This window comes from Triturus cristatus, chromosome 8, assembly GCF_964204655.1.
Source record: "Triturus cristatus chromosome 8, aTriCri1.1, whole genome shotgun sequence".
Classification (NCBI taxonomy): Eukaryota; Metazoa; Chordata; class Amphibia; order Caudata; family Salamandridae; genus Triturus; species Triturus cristatus.
The window spans coordinates 916,106,392-916,130,922 of NC_140591.1; the positions used below are offsets into that span (position 1 = coordinate 916,106,392).

The 24,531-nt window shown below is 48.0% G+C and overlaps 1 protein-coding gene across 1 annotated transcript in view; it reads left to right on the plus strand.

Annotated features, from left to right (window-relative positions):
- The window catches only part of ZPLD1 (zona pellucida like domain containing 1), a 2,463,358-nt gene that overhangs the window by 1,896,764 nt on the left and 542,063 nt on the right, over positions 1-24,531 (plus strand). Inside the window, exon 7 of the mRNA XM_085623784.1 lies at positions 19,296-19,467. Coding sequence (XP_085479910.1) covers positions 19,296-19,467 — 172 coding nt within the window. The remainder of the gene's footprint in view (positions 1-19,295; positions 19,468-24,531) is intronic.

The following is a 24,531-nucleotide window of genomic DNA, read 5'->3' on the forward strand; positions in this document are numbered from 1 at the left end:
TTTCTGGAGCAACTCCTTTCATCCACATGTCTTCACCAGGCAGGCCTAGGCTTCCAAAAATGGAACCCAGGGTCCTCCATCTAATGTACCATGTCAGGCACATTTGCACGCAGTGTACATTCTCAGCACACCTGCTCTTCAATACTGTTACCGCACTAAAAACACACATGCATTCAACTCACACATTCAACCTGCCTGCACTGCTCAGTACTGTAGCTTTTCTGTATTTGTACCAGGGTGTGCCATTTACAAACACACACACTGCCAGCACACACACACATGTACGCACTGCACAACACCTTACCCTTCATGTATTGTACTTCAAGCAAGCACACATACCACCCTCTGCAGATGCTCCCATTTCACACGTACTGCACAGCACTACAGCTCTTATGTACTGTTTTTCTCGCAGGCATGGACACACCCAGGACATGCTCTAACCACACATAAACTGCACTATCCCTATACTGTCCCTTTCCCAGGCACACATACATCCAGGGCAGAGTCACTGATTCTGCACTTCACAGCACTCCACATCTACCTGATGTAGGGCAAAATGAGTTACACATACAGCAGCAAAACTTTTAAAATGATGACTGAGCCTGTAGTCCTCACTCAAATGACACAGGGTAAAAAGGACATGTTCCCTTTTAAAGATCACTAAAAGGTATGTTGCCATGCAAAAAGATCTGTTGAGAATTCATTGCTGGTGGGTTAGAGTTTACCACAATTCTGGCTACATTCTTCTCCGCAGCAGCAAATCAAATTCAGCAGGCCAGATGCTAACTGGAATCCACTGCCATTGAATCCTGTCCAGTTTCAGCCTGCAACCTTGACCTACTGAAGGAACCTGACTTAAAGAAAATATATATAAGGTAGCAATCTTCACAGAGCATTTTGACGGGCACCACTCGATCGATATTGATAGCTTCCTGGGTGCAAACTCCCACTATTCTCACGCTCTGAGTTTTTCCAACCTTCGTTGACAGCTTCACCAAGAACATGTCCTTCGACACTTCGTTGTTGATGACCTCATCTTTGGATCCAGCCCACTGCCTGGATTCGCTAAGGACTCCACCTTCTCAGAAGCTAGAAAGTAACAATCTGACCAGGACCAACCTGGTCCTCCTACCTGATCCTTACTACTTCACGGTCAGCCTTCAATCTTACTTCTGTTCCGGGCTCACATGACCAAATGAGCTTTATGGCAGTAAAATTTAATTAAAACGTCAAAAATGTATATCTTGGAGGAGGAGCCTAGCGCGCATCCAAGATGGTCGCGTGAGCACAGGGCTCCCCGGACCCTCGCTGCTCCTCGGAATTTATCCTGACACTATCCTGACGTGGTTTATGGAATCTGGGAGATGACGACCGGCTGAGCACGTATCTCTTTTCAGAAATTTAATCGGACCTGGGAATCCAGAGTTATCGTTGTTTGAACTTTTGGGACCCACCCGACGGAGGTGCCCGGGGCGAAGGTGGACCGTGGAGCCGGGTCGCAATTGAACAACAGCGGCTGCGGCTCGGTGCCAGGGGCCGCTTGAACACTTTCGGTTTCACTTTCAGACCTCAGGGGGCTGGCCGATGGAGCGCTTGAGGTGGCGGGGTGTTTCCTCGACCTCTGCACAAGGCTTTGTCCCCACCTGCCACTAGAGTGCCTATCGCATTGGGCCCCCTCGCACCGCCATATTGTTGCCTCGGGTGAGGCGCTGGTCTCCAGGGCCTGTACCTCAGCTACTTTGGATCGGCGGTCCCCCTCGGAGTCCGCGACCACATGGGGGGCAAGGGGGGCCCCGAGGGGCGTAAGACTAAGGCCTCCCTCCGTGGGGGATCGGTCCAGACCAACAACATGGACCGCTACACTCAGGGCAGAGGCTCCCCTGGAACGGCCGGTCCCTCCTCAGACACCGCCGGTGGTGGCGCATCTGTCTCTTCGGAACTTTCCCTACAGGACATCATGGGCGCCATTGATGGCATTAGGGAGACCATCGCCACGCAATACGAGGCCCTGGCCCGCAAGATCGATACGGTGGCGATTGATGTCACCTTAATACGGGCGGATCTCTCCAAAACAAACGAGAGGGTTCAAACTCTTGATGCGCGGACCTCCACCCTTGGTGCGGATGTGTCGGGCCTGCAGGCCACGCTTGGTGACATCAAGGTGGTCAATGATCAGATGGCCCGGCGGCTGGAGGACTTCGAGGGACGGGCCCGACGCAACAACATTCGTGTCGTCGGCGTGCCGGAGTCCTCCGACGACCGCCCGGTGGACCTCCTGGTCGAGGAACTCATCCTCCAGCGGCTGTCCCCTGCGGGATTGAGTAAATTCTTTGCCGTTGAGCGGGCTCATCGAGTTCCGGGCGGGCGGCCACGGCCGGGGGCCCCCCCGAGGCCTATCGTGGCCAAACTGTTTTACTACAGGGACCGGGATGCGATTCTGCAGGCCTCACGTGTCCATGGCCCGGTCCGACATGAGAACTCATCCATTAACTTTTATCCGGACTTTACTCAACTTGTCCAGAAACAGCGGATGGGATTCCAGGGGGTGAAACGTTGTCTTCGTGAGTTGGGCCTAAAGTACTCTATGCTCTACCCTGCCAAACTCCGAGTGGAACATGAGGATCGGACTGCCTTCTTTGACTCTCCTGTGGCCGTGAGTGACTGGCTGGACTCTCTACCGGACAGAGGTGGCCGTCCCGGGCCCTCTGCAGGTGCCAACGGTGATGGGTCCCCTTTGGAGTGACTCTTGGTCCTTGACTTTGCCATTTTGCACTGCTCAGCTGGGTTGCACTTCTTTGGTTCAGTGTGTTTTGTTAGGACCAGTATGGGGGGCGGGCGGGGACGGGTCCCTTTCCTCCTCCAGGGTCTTTTTGTAGACTGGGGTTAGTTGGGCGACAGGCACACTGCAAGTTGGGGGGTTTTTTGGCCCGCAGGGGTGCAGGGTGGGGGGAGTTGGGTGTTTGGGGGGGGTGGGGGGACGGAGGGGTTGTTTTGTCGTGTGTTTTTTGTTTGCAGGGCGAGGTATTGATTTTCTTCCACTTTTGGGACTTGTGCTACTTGCAGGGGGACCCTTGATCTATTGGAGGGGATGGGGGGGGACGGGTTGAAGCTGATGTCATGGAACGTCAATGGGTTGGGGGACCGTATCAAACGGGGTGTAGTACTGCAGTATCTGCGTCGTTTGACTCCTGACGTGGTGTTTCTCCAGGAGACGCATCTGGTTGGCAATGTCTGTCATGCAATGAACAGGGGGGGATACCGCCTCGTGGCTCACTCTGGTTTCACAACTGGCTCCAGGGGGGTGGGCATTCTCCTGCGATCCTCACTTCCGTTGGAGATCACCAGGGTAGTCTCAGATGACAGAGGACGTTACGTTTGTCTGACTGGGAGGTGGGAGGGACATCCCCTTGCCCTGGTTTCAGTTTACGTCCCCCCGGGCCTCCAGAACTCCACCTTTGCGGACTTGGGTCGAATGCTGCTTGAGCTTCCGGACAGTCTTCTGCTTATGGGCGGGGACTTTAACTCGGTGGTCTCAGGTGACCTGGATCGTCACCCACCCAGGGCCCTCCCCGCTGCCCAGGCTTGGCTGGGTGGTCTGTTGGAGACCTTCGGCCTGGTGGATAGCTGGCGATTAATGCATCCGACCCAATGTCAATACACCTTTCACTCTGGGGCACATGGGAGTCTTTCTAGGTTAGACTATTTCCTTATGCCCGCGGCGCAGACGGGTCGAATTCGAGAGGTCAGGCACTTGGCGAGGGGTATCTCCGATCATTCCCCGCTGTGGCTTCTCTTTGACACCGAGTTGCGGTCTGCAGGGCGAATAGCTCCTATTAACCCGTGGTACCTGCGAGACCCTACGACTCGCGATAGCCTGGTTAAGGCGATGGACCAATATTTTCTTGAAAACGAGGGGTCGGTGTTGTCTGCAATGTCCCTGTGGGAAGCCTTTAAAACAGTAATCCGCGGACACGCCCTCTCCCAGATAGTGGTGGCTAAGAAGCTCAGGAGTGAGGCGGTGGTGAAGCTGGAGACTGACATCTCGGGGCTGGAGTCGGCCTTGGAGGCGGGTATCACTCCGGACGGGCTCCACGCCCTTAGCCTGAAACAGTTTGAATACAAGTCTCTTGTCACTGACGCTGCCAAAACCATGTATAGGGAGCAACAGGGTCGATTGTATGATGCCGGGGACAAGGCGGGAAAGCTGATTGCGTGGCTGGACAGGAAGGAGAGAGTGAATCGGGTGGTCCCGGAGTTGCGTGGCGCGGATGGAGTGTGTCTGACTGAGCCTGGTGAGATTGTGGAATGTTTTGCCGACCACCTCCGGACCGTGTACTCCCCGGTGACTGATAGGGATGAGGAGGACTCTCGCCTTCTACTGAGGGACATTGCTCTGCCCGGCCTGTCCGCCGAGGACCGTGAGCAGCTAGACGCTCCCTTGTCGGTAGATGAAATAGCGACTGCGATTCGATCCCTTCGCTCGGGCAAGGCCATGGGTCCCAACGGTCTACCTATCGAATTATATAAATTGCGCCCGGATAAGCTAGCGCCCTTCCTCCGTCGTATGTTTCAGGAGTCCCTTGAGGCCGGTTCCCTTCCGGCCGACCAGCGACTGGCCACGATAGTCGTTATCCCCAAGGAAGGTAAGCCGCGGGACCGCTGTGCCTCCTACAGGCCTATTTCACTGCTAAATGCAGAGCCTAAAATCCTGGCTAAAGTCCTTGCCAATCGTCTGTTGACCGTCGTCTGCGATCTGATTCACCCAGATCAATGCGGCTTCATCCCGCATCGCAACACCGCCCTCAACTTGCGGCGTCTCCATGGCGCCCTCGCCAGGGCAGAGTATCTCTCCGAACCGGCCGTGCTGGTCTCATTAGATGCCACGATGGCCTTCGACACCATCGAGTGGCCATTCCTCTGGGCTGTCTTGACCAAATTCGGCTTTGGGGAGGGATTTCTTGGCTGGGTGAAGCTGCTCTATACGGGACCCATGGCTCAAGTGGTGGTTAATGGGCGGGTCTCTCGGCCCTTCGCTCTCGGTAGGGGTACGAGGCAGGGGTGCCCGTTGTCCCCTCTGCTCTTTGCTCTCGCCCTGGAGCCACTCGCTGCTTGGCTCCGCTGGGAGCCCTCGATCAGGGGGATCCGGTGGGCCCCGGGCTTTGAAGATCGGGTCTCGTTATACGCTGACGATATTCTCCTGTATCTTACCTCGCCGCGGCAGTCGCTTAATGTTCTTTTCGATGTTCTGACTTCCTATGGGAGAAATTCGGGTCTCACGATTAACTGGTCTAAATCCTGTGTCTATCCTATCTCCGGCGGCCCCCCTCTCCTGCCGCCTCGGCTTCCGATTCAAATATCTTTGTCCGGCTTTAAATACCTGGGGATACACGTCTCATTGGACCCGGTGGCTCGTTATGAGCACAATCTCCTGCTTCCACTTCGGCGTTTGAGGGAGGACACGGCTCGATGGTGTAGGCTGCCCTTGTCCCCACTGGGTCGGGCAGCATTGTTTAAAATGATGTCCCTTCCCAGATTCCTCTATGCACTTCAGAACTCCTTCGACATCATTCCAGTGGCCTACTTTCGGGAGGTGGAGAGCCTGCAGAGGAGACTGGTGTGGGACGGACGGGCGCGTATCGCTCTGGCCAAGCTTACTCTCCCCTGGTACGACGGGGGCATCGCGCTCCCCGACATTCGCAGGTATTATTGGGCCTCGCAGCTATCGGCCATCAACCATGCCACGTATGCGCCTGGCTTGAATCCGGCGTATGAGATGGACAAATTCTTGCTCCCCGGTGGGAACTATAACAGGGCGCTTTACTCCCGCTCGGCTAGTCGGAACCTGACGGGCCCTACTAAGATCGCGGTACGGATCTGGAAGGCGGCCAATGCAGCCATGGGCTGGAGTGAGCGACTAACATGTGCTACTCCATTATTTGCCTCCGACCGACTGGGCAGCCTCTGGACAACGAAGGGGTTTGACCGTTGGGACACGATTGGCATCAGTAGAGTGGGAGACTTATGGAAGAAGGGCGCGGTTAAGACCTTCGCGGCGCTCCAGAGCGAATACGAGCTCACGGAAAAGGAATTCTTCCGATATGCCCAGGTTAGGCACGCCCTGCTCTCGGTCTTTGGGGAAGGGACCAAGATCCCCGCCTCTTCGCCCCTCGAGGACCGCATCCTCGATGGTCATGTCCCCGACAGTACTATCTCCTTAATCTATAAAAAACTTATCAATAATCGGGCTGACCTCTTGGTGCGCCTTCGGGAGACGTGGACGGGGGACGGGGTGGAATTAGACGATGAGGACTGGCAGTCCACACTGTCGTCCCCCAAGGAAGTAGCCATTCCAGCCCATCTCCGCCTGGTCCAGTTAAAGATTCTCCACCGGGTGTATGTAACGGGCCCCCGTCTGCTCTCGATGGGATTCTCGGACGACGGGCTCTGTAGGCGGGGGTGTGGGCTCAGTGCCACCTTTCTCCATATCCTTTGGGAGTGCCGGGAGGTGGCGGAGTACTGGCGTCGGGTACATGGGGTCATGGGCCAGGTCACCGGGGTTGCGCTGCAGCCGGAGGTGCGTCGCTGTGTTTTGAATGTGTGGGAGCCCAATGATTATAACGCGGCTCAGACTCGGTGGGCGGCCCTGGGATACATGATCGCCAAGCGGGATATTGCGCAGCTTTGGGGCTCCCAGCGGCCGCCCACCGTGTCAGTATGGAAGGAGAACATGGATTGGTGTATGTTCAGGGAGAAGACTGTGTATGTGGCCCGTGGTAAACCCGGGGCATGGGGTAGAATCTGGGGGCAATGGAACGCGTATCGTGGAAGTATCTGTACGCCCCCCCTAGTGGACATCGATATTGCCTTGTCCCCCTGACCCTTGATGGTTCCTTGTAACTGGTTGTAATAAATATATATTTTCCTCTCCCGTTACCCCCCCCTGATCTTTCGGTACTCCCTCCTGCTTGATAACTAATTGATGGTTTAGAGTAAGGTCCCCCGGGTGTAGCCTGACCCACGCTCTTTGCCCTTATGCCTCGCCCTTTGTTTTGAGTTGTTATTTATGTTACTTGTATGTCTCCTGCTTTAACGCGCTGTCCTGAGCCATCTACGGGGCTGTGCCCCAGGAGTCGACTACTGCTTTAACTACTGTACGATACTTCCTGAACCTAGCGGCCGGCCCTGGTGGTTGTAGGCCCATACCTGTAACTGATTTATGGTTTCAATAAAACTTTAAAAAAAAAAAAAAAAAAAAAAAAATGTATATCTTTGGTTCCCTTTTTTGGATTTGTGTCCTTTTGGTGTCATTTTGTTCGCTGCCCCTTCGCTGCTAGGCCTCCCCGTGCTAAGCCTTTTTTTGGCTATTTGGTGTAGTATGCTCTTAGGCCCCTATAACTTTTTGTCCACATGAGGTATCCACAGCAAATTTGAGTCCTTTTCTTCTAATATATTGAGGATTCTAAATGTGCTGATGCTTTGTGGATTCCCCTGGAGGGGGATCCATGAACGTCACACCTCCCTGGACTCTCATGGGTATCTAGTTTTCAGAAATGTGTGTGTTTGGTAGGTTTCCATAGATAGCAGGTCATTTAGTGATAGATAGGGGGCATCTGCGTATTTGGTACCAGGTTTAGCGGCCATTTAGGGAAATCTACAAATCCCAGACATTTCTGAAAACTAGACTCCCAGGGGAGTCCAAGGAGGTGTGGCTGGCATGAATCCCCCATATTTTCTTACCCAGAATCCCCTGCAAACCTCAAAATTAGCTCACAAATATCACATTTTCCTCACATTTCTGTGTGGAAAAGTTGTGGGATCCCAGGTCTGACACATATTTCCTACCACCAAGTGTACCCACAGTTCACCCAATAAAAATGGTACCTCACTTGTGTGGGTTTGACAAGTACCAGTAGCAGGGAAGGGTCCAAATAGTACATTGTAAAGACATGATCTATCACAAAATGAGCTGGTTTTGCAATGTGGGCACCTGCGTTTTTTGTCCCGGGCTTGGCAGCCATCTGGGGAAACCTACCAAACCCACACATTTCTGAAAACTAGACACTAAGGAGAGTCCAGTGAGCTGTGACTTGCATGGATCTCCCAACGTATTCCTACCCAGCATCCTCTGCAACTCTCAAATTTAGCTGAAAAATAATTCTCACATTTCTGTGTGGGAAAGTTGTCGGATTACCAAGCTGACACAAATTTCCTATCACCCAGCATTCCCACAGGTCTCCTGATAAAAATGATACCTCACTTGGGTGGGCGGACCAAGTTCACAAGGCAGGGAAGGGCCCAAAACATATATTGTGGAGACATCAAAATTATCTATCACAAACCACACGATTTTGCAAGGGGGCCACCTGCGGTTTTGGTCCCGGGCTCAACAGGAAAACCTACCAAACCAGTCATTTCTGAAAACAAGACACCCGGGGGAGCACAGGGACGTATGGCTTACATGGATCCCCCAATATTTTTCTACCCAGAATCCCCTACAAACCTCAAATTTAGCTATAAAAAATCCTCACATTTCTGGCTGGAATCACCACACCGGCACAAATGTCCTACCACTCAGCGTTCTCCTCAGTCTTCCGAGTAAAATAATACCTCGCTTGTGTGGGTGGACCAAGGACCTGTGACTGGGAAGGGCCATAAACGTAGGGATTGAGGGTATAGCACAGCGAACTCTAAGCACTATATTTTTAAAAAAATATGTTTTTAGGCAATTCAGCATTGGACACCCACACAAGTGAGGTATAATTTTTATCGAGAGACCACGAGGAACACTGGGTGGTAAGACATTTTTGCTGGTGCAGTGATCCCATGCAGAAATGTAAGGAAAATATAATTTTGTAGCAGGGTGTTCTGGATAGGAAAACATTGGGGAATCCATGCAAGCCACTCATCCCTGGAATCCCCTGCATGTCTAGTTTTCAGAAATGTCTGGATTTAGTAGGTTTCCCTAGATGGCCCGCCAAGCCCGGGACCAAAAACGCATGTGACCCCCTTGCAAAACCAGGTTGTTTTGCGATAGATAATTTTGATGTCTCCACAATATATTCTTAGGCCCTTGGCTGTCACAGGGAGTAGACCAACCCACACCAGTGAGGTACCATTTTTATCAGGAGACCTCAGGGAACAAAGGGTGGTAGGAAATCAGTGATCCCATTACTATCCCACCCAGAAAAGTGAGAACATTTTTTTTTTAGTTAAACCAGAGGTTTGCAGGGGATTCTGGATGGGAAAATGTTATGCAATCCATCCAAGTCACACCTCCCTAGACTCCCACAGGTGTCTAGTTTTTAAGAAATGTCTGGGATTGGTAGGTTTCCCTGGATGGCCGCTGAGCCTGAGATCAAAAAACGCAGGTGAAACCCTCCAAAAACACGGTCTTTTTGTAATGGATAATTTTGAAGTCTCCACAGTATATTTTGGGCCGTTTCCTGTCACGAGTACTAGGCCTACCCACACAAGTGAGGTACCATTTGGAGAAATGCTGGGTTGGTGGAAGTTTGTTACTCTCCTTAGATTCCAGAACTTCCATCACAGAAATGTGAGGAAAATGTGTTCTTTTTCCTAAAGTTTGAGGTAAGCAAGGTATTCTGGCTAACAAAACCTAGTGAGAGGCACACAAGTCACCCCATACTGGATTGTCCAGGGTGTCTAGTTTTCAAAAATGTACAGTTTTGCTCGGTTTCCCTCGGTGCCGGCCAACCTACAGCCCAAAATCCACAGATATGCACATTGCAAAAAAACAGTCAGGTTTCTGTCAAAAATGTGATGAGTTCAAGTAGCATTTTGGGTGCACCCAAACAAGTGAGGTACCATTTTTATCGGGAGACTTTGCAAAATTCTGGGTAGGTGGAAGTTTGTGTATCCATGCAGATTCCAGAACATCCCATCAGAGAAATGTGAGGAAAATGTATTTTTTATCACTATGTTTGATGTTTGCAAGGGATTCTGGGTAACAGAATCTGGTGGGAGCCTCACAAGTCACCACATCCTAGATTACCCTTGGTATATATTTTTAAAAAATGTATAGGGTTGCTAGGTTTTCTCAGAATGCTGGCAGACCTGGGATCCAAAATCCACATATAGGCAGATTGCATAAAATAGTCAGTTTTCACTGGAAAGATTTGATGTGTCCATGTTGCGTTTTGGGACGTTTCCTGTCACGGGTACTAGGCCTACCTAAACAAGTGAGGTACCATTTTTATTGGGAGACTTGGGGGACTGCTGGGTTGGTGTAAATGTGTTCCTCCTCTTAGATTCCAGAACTTTTCATCACAGAAATGTGAGGAAAATGTGTTTTCCTAAGTTTGCAAGGGATTCTGGGTAACAGAATCTGGTGAGAGGTGCACAAGTCACCCCATCCTGGATTCCCCTTGCTGTCTAGGGTTTAAAAATATACAGGTTCTCTAGGTTTCACTAGGTGCCAGCTGTGCTAGGGCCCAAAATCCACGGCTAGGCACATTGCCCAAAAGAAGTCAGTGCCTAGTGGGCTTTCTGCCACCCTGGTGGGGGGGGGCAGATAGGGGGCAATTGCCTTGATATGCCTCCAAGGGAGGCAGAAAAACTGTGGCTATTTCTTTGGGAGGTGGGGGCATTGGTATGCCCATTCTGGGCAGCCCCATCCCTATGTACAAAAAAGCCAGTGTAATACCTGCCAACTATTGGGCTCACTGCACCCCCGGGGGGGGGGGGTAAGTCAGGGCCTATTGCCCCCATTCTGTCTCCTGGGGGGGCAAAAAGCCTGTGGCATTTTTTGAGGTGGTGTTGGGGGCATTGGCATTCCAATTCTGAGGAGCCCCATTGAACTTTGAAAAAATATAATCCCTGGTGCCGCCTCTAAGGGAGAAGAAAGACTGGCAATTTTTTGGGAGGTAGGTGCACAATGGCATGCCCATTCTGGGCAGCACCCACCTCTATGTATAAAAAATAATAATACTCCCTGGTGTCTAGTGAGCTTTCGGCCCCCTTGGAGGCAGATCAATGGCTATTGCTCCCGTCTGCCTCCGGGGGGTGCAAAAATAATTTTGCTTTTGGGGGGGAATTGATGGGGCCATAGGCATGCCCATTCCGGGCACCCCCATCCCTGGCCCATAAAAAAATCCCTGGTGTCTAGGGTGCTTTGTACATCCCGGGGGGAGGGGGCACAGAAAGACTGAATATGCTATTCAAAAGGGGAAGCAAAGGACTTTGCCCAAGGGTCCAATCCCCCCTCCCTGATGCCTAGTTGGTGGATCCCTGTATGAGGATCACCCTCCTGGAGTGATCCCAAGCAGGGATCGACTAGGGAATGATACCAATGGAAAGGGTAGATTCACACTAGTAGCATTTGATTTACAGGCCTTGGCACACTCAGTGCACTTTATTAGGGACTGACCAGTAAATCAAATATGCCAATCATGGAAACACCAATCAATAACACAATTTACCCAGAGGGCATATGCACTTTAGCACTGATCAGCAGTGATACAGTGCCCAGAGTCCTAAAACCAACAACAGCAGGTCAGAGAAAAATAGGAGGAAGAAGCAAAAGGTTTGGGGATAACCCTGCAAAAAGGGCCATATCCAACACAACCCCCTTCCAGCCTAAAGACAGGGTAGACCAATCCATTCCTCGATGGGCTTCCCTGCTTGGGGCGATAGAACATGGAACCTGGCCCACAACAGCAGGGTTTTATTACCATTCTATGCCTCCCTGAACCCAGTTGGATCCCTCTATCCATACTCTCAGGGCCCACTAAGCTGACCCATGGGAAACCCTTCTCCTCACCTGTGGACCCCATCTGTGCAGCGCCTAAACTTACTTTGCTCACAGATGTGTGCCAACAGGCAGACAGTACCCACACAGCCAACACAGTGGTGTGGCCCAGTCCACCCCCAGGTTGTGACTCCTGTACCCCTCCCAGGGGCAACTCTGTCTACCAGGACAGCAAGCCACAGTGGCCACTGACAGCTGTCAGTGATGAGAGCCAGGCCTCCTTAACCTCTGTGGTGGCAGAGGGTAGGGGGCAGTAGCCCCAGGTGCCTGGCACCCTTTCAATACTCTCCCTCCTGCCAATTCAGGTATGGCATTCTGACACTGGACCACCAGCCCAGGGTCTGTACCCTGTTGCTGGACAGGATACGGAGGAGGGCTCTCCTACACCTTGTCACCCTCCCCTGGGCTCTGCATCCTTTCACCATGAGCGACTCCAGAATTGTCAGGGCACCTGTGGCAGGTGTTCTGCACAATTCTACCACCAATTCAGGGATGCTATCCTGAAACTGGTCTGCCAGCCCAGGTTCTGTACCCAGAGGCTGGACACAGGACTGGGGTGGTCTCTCCCACACCTGGCCCTCCTCCCTGGGGCTCCGTACCCTCCCACCTGGAGCAGCACCCCCAGAAGAGAAACTAGTAGGTGCACTGTTAGCAGTTGCCCCTTCCTCCAGATCAGGGGAACACCCTGAACCTGGTCCTCTAACCCAGGGTCTGTACCCTTAGGCTGGACCGGTGCCTGGCAAACCAGGACTTCCGGGGGAGTACACCAACCAACTAAGGGAAACACACCCCTCATGAGCTGTGCGAGAGTCTACCTGGCGTAGGTCTCCAGCCTCAAGTCCACCTGGCAGAGCATGAAGACCCCCAGGCCAGAAGTGGCTTTACCAGCGTCAGTCCTGGAGTGCTCTGACCTCAGAGCTGGTATCCCCTGACACACTGGTCCTTTCACTGGGGACGGCATCCCCTCACCTATTTCTCTGGACTCATGCACCCTCCAAATTAGAGCAGTTCTGCCAGACACCAGAACCGGTGGCATGCTAGTTACAGCCATAACCCCCAGCTCACCTGACACCTTGGAATCCCCTCAGGGAATGGCCACTGGTTGCAGACTATGCCCCCCTCCTGGTGTTCCCTCATGGAACCTACCAGGCCCTGGGATGGGGTCTCGGGCACCTTGGGACTCAGCCCACACCCGCTCCCTCTCCTCAGAGACAGGATGTGGGACCTCTCACCATCCCACTACACTGGGACCTATCTGGGTCACTACCAACCTCCCCTACCTCACCTGATCAGGGAAAACTCAAGCCACCTCCTTCAGGATCACGCCCAAATGCTTTTCCATACCTTCTGGAATCTATCAAAAGGTCTGCCTCCAGTGCAAGCTACCTGGGGTCAGAGAACTCACACTCCACGGGGTATTGGTATAGCGCTGGAAAACAGGGACTTAAAATATGCTCTCCAACAATTGAATCACACAGCCCCACACAGGTGTTAACCAAACTACCCTTCACCCAACCATTCAGTGCCCCAGAAAAGTGCACCACATCATGCTCACAAGGCTGGTGAGACAGTGTCTGAGTGTTGCTGTCCCTCAACCCATACTCTTCTGGCTGGTCTCCATACTCACTTACCAGTGCTTCTATCATGGGGGAACCCCTCTCCCTGCACCTCTCATCTAGAGTCAGTAGAGTTTTCCTCGCACTACCAGGCATATGATTCCCTGTGCTAGTTCCCCAATCCACCTCAGGGACACTGTGCACCACTGGAGTAACCTCACAATCCTGAACCCCCTGGTGTATGTCAACCCCCTCCTTGAAGCGCGGCAGAAAATCTGTGTGTGTACCTCACCCTTAGTACTGGACCTAATACTTTTGCTGCCACCATCTGGGCTGGACTCTACCTTCAACCCAGCCAAGCCCACTTCATGAGCTGCACACTTTTTCTCTTCAGCTAAGGCTTGCTCCATCTCCTCGCACTCCCGGTCTAAATGCCTCAGCCTCCGGTCACGAGCATGAATCCGATGTCTCTTTGTGAGCCACTCTTTCCCAGAACGCTTCCTCCTCAGGGCCACTGCCCTCTTGGTATTCTGGCTGGGGATCCTCCCCCTCAGATTCCTCCTCAGAGTCATCTGATAGTGTTGCCTTCCATAGTAGTACCTCATAGCTATGCAGGGCTGCCTCAAGATCCTGCCTTGTTGATCTCCTCTTCACAGGTAGCCCCCTCTCTTTGCAAAATACTTTTAGTTCCCTCATCTTGTAGATGTGAAGGTGCCAAAAGTTGATTTCCATTTTGCCAAGTCCACACAGTTGCAACAAGTAACCAGAGTTCCACAATCAAATTTCAAAGGGAAACAGGGGAAAACAGTATGTGGTAACTAATGGACTGCGATATGGTAGTAGTGCACACCAACCTCTGTAAGTAAAGTGTGAATAGAAGTCCTATCCTCACTGCTGACAACCAAAGTTAGAAATGGAGGTCTCTTGTTAGCAAGGGCTTGCACCTTGGTCCAAGTATGGACCCTTCTTCCTAGTCAGGATAATGGAGTTACCTTCCTAAAATAACCCCTGCTCACCCCCCTTGGTAGCTTGGCACGAGCAGTCAGATTTATCTTAGAGGCAGTGTGTAAAGCACTGGAACATAACCAACAGCAATACAGTGTAAGCACTATAAAAGGACACCACACCAGTGTAGAAAAATATCCAACATTTTTATATACTTAAGACAAGACCAACAAGATATAAATACACAGTACAGTACTTAGAAATCTTCAGTTATCAAAATAAAGTTGAAAAACAGTTCCTTGAAGTCAATAGCTCCCTCTTGGGCTATCATGCCATCATGAACAAACAAATCCAAACAGTTCTAGGTGACCGCGGCAATGCGGGCCAGCTATGGTGTCGGTAAGACCCGAAAAACAGTACCTTTAGAAATGCAGGGCATCAGCTCCTCTCGCTGAGCTTCCGAAAGCACGGCGTCTGCAGGAATTGGTTCCGGAGGTCGGTGTAGGAGTATTCGGGCCCTTGAGGTCACACGCATTGTAGATTGAACTCCTTGCGGTGGAAGTCAAGAGTGCTGGCATCGGCAGGTGTCAGGTGCTGTGGTGTGAAGTGAAATGGTGTGTTGTGTGATGCCCTGAGGTCGTGGTGCGAGCAGTGGCTCAGTGGCGGCATCAGATGGCGTCATCGGGCAGATCAGGGTCGCGGTGCGAAGTGATGTGGTGCTCGTCGCGGTGTTGGCAGGTCACTGTGCAGGCAGAGTCGTCGTTGTTGCTGAAGCGCTGCCTCGGCTGAAGAACCGTAGTCCATGGCGCCAGCAGGCAAAGGCTGCAGTGTGGTATGAGGATGGTGCGTCATGTAACTTACGACTGGTGCCCTCGAACCATGGTGGCAAGCAGTGGTGTTGATGTCGGCGTGAAGCGGGGTAGTCGGGGATACCAAGGCTGCATCGTGAAGCAAGGCGATGCGGATTGCAGTGCCCACAGGTCACGGTGCTAGCAGCGTCTCAGTGGCGGCATCAGAAGGCATTGTCGGTGAGACCAGGGTCACAGTGCAGCATTGCGGCAGTGCCCTCTGCAGTGCCTTTAGGACACGGAGTCAGCAGCCATGTCGTAGATGGCGTTGGGTTGCTTCTAATTCTGTGGCTGTCTGAGAGAATGCACCTCCCCAACCCCTGTCCCTCCAAAGCCAGACAGTCAATACAAATCCTAGCAGAGGCACGCAGGCTGGCTAAGCAAGAAAATACCTACTTTCTAAAAGTGGTATTTTCAAACACAGAATGTAAAAATCACCTTTACTAAAAGATGCATCTTTAGATTCTGAGTTCAGCCATACTAACCTTTATTTTTTATCTGATCCCAATGGGAAGTTATATTTATAATATGTTATAAATTAATTCCCATGCTTTCCTATGGGCCAGATTGCGTTTTATATATTTTATATATTTTACTATCAGGACATGCCACACACATCAGGGCATGTCCTACCTTTCACATACACTTCACCTTGCCCACAGTGGTACCTTGGGCCTACCTTAGGGGTGACTTGAATATAAGAAAAGGGAAGGGTAGGGCCTGCAACATGGCAGTTACAAACTGCGCGCAGACTCTGCAGTGGCAGGTCTGAGTTACCTTTTCAGTGCTACTCATGTGGGTGGCGCAATCAGTGCTGCAGGCCCACTAGGACCATTTGATTTACAGGCCCTGGCATACTCAGGGCACTTGACTAGGCACTGCAAAGTAAATCAAATATGCCAATCATGGAAACACCAATCCATAACACAATTAACCCAGAGGGCATATGCACTTTAGCACTGATCAGCAGTGATAAAGTGCCCAGAGCCCTAAAACCAACAACAGCAGGTCAGGAAAAAATAGGAGGAAAATGCAAAATGTTTTGGGATAACCCTGCAAAAAGGACCATCTCCAACGTGCTCCATTTCCAGGACTTAACTTGTTATAAGTGATATTTATTGCACTTGTTAATCTATTATTTCCAAGGTATTGGTAGTTATCAAGTGCAATAAATATCATCAACCACTCCGAGACACTCATAATTGAGTCCTAAAAAGGGATCATGCTCCTGCCCTTGGCATCAGGAAAAGGCTCTTTTCACTAGTGGGAGATTTACAAGCCTGCCACAAGCTCTGCCTCCCAATCAATACATAAATCACTCAACAAGGAGACTGCGAGTCTCTCTTGCACCATTAGTAGGAAAATAGTCCTGATTATGTAATCATTTTCACTACTAATGGTGCAATAAAGGCCACCCAATTTCTTTGCTAAGTGATCAAGGAAGCAATATTAATAGGTCAAAACTATCTCTAGCATTGGTGAGGTTTCTAGGGAAATTGTTAGTATTGCCCTCTCATAAATGTTTTTTTCCTTTTCAGCTTTGCATCCATACTTTCCTCTTGTATGCAAAACATTGGCTTAGCATAGGCTGCATGCAAATCATGACAATAACACCACTGGCTTGTTAGTCTGCATTGTTTATGATAAGAACTCACTACTTTTCTATTATTCATAGATAAAGTGTTTAGTCAATATTTGTCCTTTGAAACCTTACGTTTTTTGGAATTAGACACTGTGAACCTCTACAATGCTCAGTCAATAGGCCACAAAGCGGTGTCGAGAGATAGCAATTAAGATACCCATTATTAGAGCTAGGATTACTGTAGCTGCTGGCACCACGCTTACCCTACATTGGATCATCATTAAAAGATTTGAAGCATAATCATTACTATTGGCAAGACTCAAATGAGTCCTGAATTATTATGTTGTACTCACTAACCCCTAACTTGTTATTGGCTAGGTTTTGTACTTGTGTATTTATTGGATGTGAGAGTAGGTTTTTTTTGGGCTCACTATTTGGAATCATCAACTGATTTCCCATTGGCAGTGCACTAGATACAGAAAGTACCAATGGACGTTAATAAATAAAATACCCCAATGTACATTATTCCATCACAGGGAGTGTAATTGGCCCAGAGTTATCAAAAGTTACCAAAGCAGCCAACTGAGCCTGAATTTTTCTAGCGCTATTGACAGCATGTGTCTTGGGACTTGCTGCTTTTCATGACAGACGGTAGTTCAAGATTTTTCTCTTTTCCCTGACTTTAGGATTAATCTATGTGATTAACTCACAATTTGTAGATTTCAGATTTTTTCCTTTCTGAACCAATCCTCAGGGGTCTCTTGGCCTCTCTATCTACAACTGTAATGCGGACTATCCAATCAAGAGAGCTGTCAACAGGGCCTTTCATCATCTGGTGCCTAGAATAGGTTGCCCCTCCTTCACACCTGTACTGGAGAAGACCCGCAAGCAGAGGTTAAAGCAACCCTTTGGGTATTTAGTCGGGTTGAAACGTCGACATCCACTCCCTATCTAGGGCCCGTACCTAGCAACATCGCCATCCCTCTTGTTGAACAGATGATATTTCTCTGCCACACTCCTTATGAACTACCTTGAATGTTGATCTAATGAGAGTATTGGACAGGCCACAACCAACTGGTGCTAATATTATATCCAGTTCAGTATATCAAACCATTGTTATTCCTGTTGAAATATCTCCATTCTATGTTTTTCTCAAACTTCACCTCACATGAGCACCCCTCTTTCCCACCTCTTTTTCTTTTGTGAGCAACCTCTTGATGATCCCATGTTTGGTAATGATTTTACCTCTACCATTGGTACTATAAATAAAATAGCCCATCCTTTTACAAATACAGTGGTTACCATATTCGTTATCCTAAGGTGCATAACTATTTTACTGCTTGCTTGATTTATTACTGCAGCTTTTGAATCTTAAATACATGAGCATTGTTAGCCTTAAATGAATGTTAAAAGGAGTTCTAGGACAAACTGTTTTTCTATACCGTATGATATCCAGGTCCACGGACAGTGAACGGGTTAACCCCATTAGTTTATAATGATGTGTCTTGGGATAGCCACACTCAGGGGCCGATTCCGATCCGGGTAGGAAAGCACTCTGACTGGGTTGGATCCGAAGTGTTTTCTGACTGAGCCGGACCCCTACAGTCCGACTGAGCGAGTACGATGCGCACGTATGCTGTCGGACTCGGTTCGGTCGGACTCCCATAGAAGTCAATGAGAGCCAGTTGTACGACACGTACATGCGTTCCCATTGACTGAATGGGTACGTCTCGAACAAGTGCACCCCCTACAGTGGGTACGCGTCGGTGCCATCCGCACCATACATGCCTGCGTTGTGGAGACCCATAGGTCTCCCCCTGTGTCCGAGTCGTAGGGCTGCGGGTGTTAGGGGGTCCAACGTGGACCCCCGAAGTCCCACTCTGGGCGCTTTTGCGAGCCGGACACTCTGGCTCACACAGGCTGTCCGACGCGTGCATCGTACTGGCTCGGTTGTAAATCGCATCCATTGTTTGCCACGGTTAGCTTCCGACTGAGACGTACGAAGCGGTTCGGACCCAGAAACGAATCGGTCGGTGAATCTCACGTAGCTCGCATCGTACTTGCTCGCTCGTACAGCTGTACGAGTCGGCCGGAAAACACTCATACGGTTCATAGTTTTTCCGGCCGGATCGCATTCGGTGCCCTTCCGACCCGGATCGGAATCGGCCCATCAATGTTATATATTAGGTCTGGATTTACCACAGTGATCAAACAGAATGAGCATTGAAAGGAGCTGATTTAACACACCTACTTTAACTATTATTGTTAATAAATTGTCCTTATTACTATTTCTATTATTATTATTATGATCATCATCATCATGACCCTCATGATCATACATAGATTCATCAGCGGGATTGTTATATTAAAACCAAAGGTCATTTCAAAAATATCAATTTATATGTAAGCTACTTTTTACTACAAATAAAGAGCTGCGCGCCATTCTGAAACAGAATGAGCTATAACAAAGCAACATGTTTGTTAATGCTTTCTCATCAATTTTCTTTGAAGTGGGAGAAACTGAGCTTAGAAATGAATGTTTACCACCATGTACTAAAACAATCTTTTATTTGTCTTTTTTTCCCTATGTAACATAGCTGTGACAAGGATCCACAGACAACTGTTATTGAAAATGGCAAGAGTCAGATGGGACGGTTTTCATTTGAGGTTTTTCGATTTGTGAAACACAAAAACCAGAAAATGTCAACAGTTTTTCTGCATTGTGTGACAAAGCTATGTAGAGCAGATGACTGTTCCTCTTTCATACCAGTGAGTAGTGAAGTGCTTAATTTATTATTCATACTACAAAACATAGACATATCAAATTGTCTTTGCATTTGGTATCACAAATGTCTCTTTAAGTGTTGCATTATATAAATCATTACAATAGTTTTTAACATTTCATAAATTAATATTTTAATTTCATAGTCAGTACATTGGTGAAATCCAAACTTAATGAATTGAGTGATTTTATTCTGCTGACAAAATGTCACCCTAATACATTTTGGGCCCTATTATGATGTCGATCTGTTACACCTTCTTGGTGTGGGAACCGACCGACCGCAGCACAAGCTAACATAAAGAAATGAGAGTTTGTGTAAATCCCTGCACTGTGTCACTGTGCCTGCTACACAATGCAAGGATTTTTGGTGGGTCACCATAGGTGCCCCTCAGGCCCACAACTGTATGCTATGGAGGGTAAGGGGGCCCTAGTCGCTTTCCGACAGGCTTTCCATGTCGGAAAGACTGACATGGAAAGCCTGTCTCAACATCATAATCCAGATGGCGAAAAAACTGTCCATTAGTGATTTTGTGAAGCCTCCGACTGGCGGACGTGCTCAAGTAGCCCGTCGAAAGCTGGTCAGATTAACCACCTACTTTAAACTGCGGGCGACATCTTTGTATTGATGCGGTAGGAAAAAACTCACTATCTGAACACATTTTTAGAAAAAGAGCTGTACGTCAGGGATAAAGTACAGAAACAGCAATGTCACATCCCCCTGGGTGAAAGTACCATGTGCTAAAGGCCAAAAAGGCAAACATACTAAAGAGCACTAATGACCGGAGACCACATTTATTGAAACAAATATATTACATTTATTACAACAGTTCTCAAGGTACAAAATACATGATTCATACACATTTAATAAATATTCTATAATATACAAAATACGATCAAGAAGACCCAGGCGCAACACTCATACTCAAACCATTCATGCTCTCAAACAAATTCATACTCATTCATTCACGCATACACAGAAATTACACATGGTCCACTGCCTCAACACATCTATTAACCTCCCCCAAGTCTCTTTGACCAGAAAGTACATACCCTAGAACACAGTTTGCTGAGTGGTTTATATGTGGTAACATGTGATCACCCTTTCACTGTATTTTTTCATTAGGTGAAAAGAGTTATTAACAACACAACTAAATAGTGTTGAGGGAGACATGAAGACCAGAGGACCCCAGCGGTTGGAGTTTAAAATCTTGGATGTTAGAGGCTTTCCAACTGACATCCAAATCAGGCCCTTTTTGTTCTGCCTCAGGCTTTGGAAGGTTTGATGTGAGGAGCCCATATGTTGGTGAAAACCTGATGGAAATCTGGCCAGTTGCAGTGGATCATGGTGCAATTCCTGTTATCTAATCGTAACAATGGGAAAATTCCCCCTAATTTTGAATATATTGTCAGTCCCCACACGTCTATTTTTTTTATTCAGCCTGTGCGAAAAGAGACTGCCAAGGTCATAATGCATCTAAACAGAACCAATGAAGCATCTCAATCAGCCTCAAAATGAAGCTAAATACATCCATAATAAAAAATAAAAGATAACATGAGTGAGGTTCCAAATTTTATCGGGAGACCTGAGGGAATGCTGGGTGGCAGAAAAAGTGTGTCAGCTTGTAATAAATGTCATTTTTACAGCTAAATTTTAGGTTTGCAGGGGATTCTGTGTAGGAAAACATTGGGGTGTCCACGCAAGCCATACTTCTGTGGACTGCCCCGGGTGTCTAGTTTTCAGAACCGTGTGGGTTTGGTAGGTTTCTTTAGATGGCCGTCGAGCCCGGGGCCAAAAACCCAGGTGCTCCTCCCCAGAAAACCAGGTAGTTTTGTGATAGGTCATTTTGATGTCTTCTCAATACGTTTTGGAGCCTTGCCTGTTGTGTGTACCTGCCCACCCACATGAGTGAGGTACCATTTTTATCGGGAGACCTCCGGGAATGCTGGGTGACAGGAAATGTGTGTCAGCTTGGTGATTTCACAACTTTTCCACACAGAAATTTGAAAGAAATGTAATTTGTTCAGCTAAATTTGAGGTTTGCAGGGGATTATGGGTAGGAACAACCAATATAACGAAAGGGAACACCTGCAAAATAAATGTAGATAGGGACTCAGGGGAAAATACAAAATTTATATAGAAAGAACTTTCTCTACCTGTATCTTTCAAAATGTACAGCGTATCATCTTATTTGTATACCGACACTTAAGCTAATCCAACGAACACACAATCAAAAGACGTTCAGCATATAGCTAAAGGATGATTCATTATTATTTTATTTTTCACTTTTGTCAAAATTAGAAAAATATAATAATAAATTCAATGCGTTGGCTAATTTACAGTTTGTAAGAAATGCATCAAATAACAGTATATATACATAAAAATAGGTCAGGCTTAAAGAAAGGCCCCAGGCATAATCATGCACACACAAGCTCACTGACTCATACCGATATAATACCACACCATAAATACAAACATCACACGTCTACAGGTGAAGGATCTAAATAATCCAAAAAAGGCCCTACAAACACAGTAGTCAATATGTAAACAGCATCATACAGGTATTCAATACTGTGCTAAGTAATACATATTCAAATTGGAGGAATTGGAACTTGGGTGGGCCTCATGGAATGCGCCGACACGCGTTTCGGTGAACGCACCGAGATGTAAGTGCCACCTTCCTCAGGGCGAACAAGTACCATATAAAGTAGTTTGGGTGTTATGCTGGGACCTAACGAAAGTAAAATAACATATGGGCAATTACATATCAGCATTAAATCCAATCAAAGGTCGATATCTCAATAACATCATTTCTCATAATGAAAGCATATCATACAGTGGTCTTTAGTCATAAGTGTCAAAACAAGCATTGCAGAGGCAATTTATTAAGGTTGAGAGAAGTGTTAAAACACGAGAACACTAGAAAATCCTGTTCAGGTATCAGTATCAGTTCAAAAGTAAACATAAATGAAACGAAAATAAAATAAAAAATAAATAAAGATGAAAATGAGAGACTGAGAAAGAAAAGTGTACTTTAACCCGTTCGATGCTTGTGACGGAGCGGTTCCGTCATGCACTACGGTTGCGCTGTGCGCATGACGGAACCGCTCCGTCACGGCCCCGCCCGCGCACGGAACCTTCAGCACGGCGCGGAAATCCGCGCCGCGCTGAAGGGGTTAATAATATATATGATAGATGACAGATTTCATCCGCAGAATGGATCAAGAAAATTCGCAAGGAAACGAGGCAGAGCCTCCTGAGGGTTCTGTGGCAACACATGTGCAACATAATGACAAATCCGCTCACCTGTATAGACTATGTAGAAAGCGTTCAAGTCAAACTAAGGACACAGGCGGGATCACCCTGGCCTCACACAGGAGGTCGATGTGCTACATTAATTGAATCTGCTGGGTACATAAACATCAAGATGAATTCTGACTTAAATGAAAAAACAGATGTCTAACATAAACGCTATGGATAAAATTAGCGCATGCGAAGGAAAAACAGGCACGGAAGATGTGGTAGAATAATTCTACGTAATCCAAATATAAACATAAACATAGTTCAAGATAAATATCGGAACTCTAAAGTTAGGAGGAAACAAACATTCTGCTGTATAGTGCGTTCTATATCAGCTTTCGCTAAGGATACAGCGCTGCAAATAGGAACGAAAAATTACCTATTAGAGGATTATAGACTCGGAGTCTAGGTTTAGACTTTCGAAGATAAGATTTCAGAGGCGTAATTAATTTCAGTCCTGGGTAGAGCTAAACACCAAGAAAAAAGATAAAAAGGATGTAGACAAAAAGGTAAGATTCATGTAAAGTTAATTTAGTGAGGTATGCTGAACGGAGAAGGAATAAAGACCAGCAAACCGTACCTGACTTAACAGAACTTTATATGTCAATGGTAAGTTGATTCAAAGGCACAATCTAGAGGTCCGCGTAAGCACTTGTCGTAGCGGTCCTTAGCGTAACTAAAAAAATAAAGAAATATTCATGAATTAAATTAATATTATATACTAATATCTGTTCCTTATGCGCAAGAAAGAAAGCGTACTAAACGCTATAGAGAGGAAGAGACAGCGTCTAATTTATGTACCTGATCAAACGCGAACAATGAAAAATGCCGCCAGTCAGGGGGACTCCGAGAGAAGAATATCCTCAGGTGGAGAGGTAGCGAACCGATCCAGAGAACACACGAGAGGTGTTCAAGGCCGTTTAAATGGGCCAATGGATGATCACGTCATAGAGGGAGGGGGCGTGTCCTTGCTAAAAGGATCGTAAAATAGGCAAATACACAACTTTTAAAGGGGAAAGCATTCCCATAAGTTAATTAGCGGAATAGCGGCAGCGTTTTTAGAAAAAACATTTCTGCGGGTTCTTTTCATGAAGAGGTAGACTGGGACGTGCAACATATCGCGTATAGCCTAAGGGTGGCCTCCAAAAATCTAGCCATATCGTATAATTACGAAAGTGATGGAATCGAAAAACATATAATGATCTACTGCTGTCACAAGTTTTAAAATATTGGGGAGGGGAAAAGAAAAAGAAATAAAAAGAAGAAGAATGAAACTTAACCGTACATATGGTTGATAAAGTGTGCACAAAAACTGTAGATGCTGGAACTCAAAGAATGGCATTTTCCCATGGTAGAGATTCATTCAATCCCTTGTCCTTAGATTTAAGAACAAATATCCAGTATACTTCTCGCTTCCTGCGTATGTTGCTGTCGGATCCTCTTTGTTGGTGAATTTTCTCCAAAATCGTCCAACGAAGGTCAGCTTCAGAGTGTCCCCTTTCTGTCCAATGGTCTACTAGAGGGGCTCCATGTTTAGATCGTCTGATGTTTGACTTGTGTTCACCTATTCGTATCCTTACTTCTCTGGCAGTTTCGCCTACATAGGTAAGCAAACAAGGACATTGGATCGCATAAATGCAGTTGGATGTCCTGCAGTTGGTCATGTCTTTCATGTTGACATTGTAATCATTTATGCAAATATTGTTGCCAACTATCGCATTGGCACATGCGTGGCATGTACCGCACTTGTGAT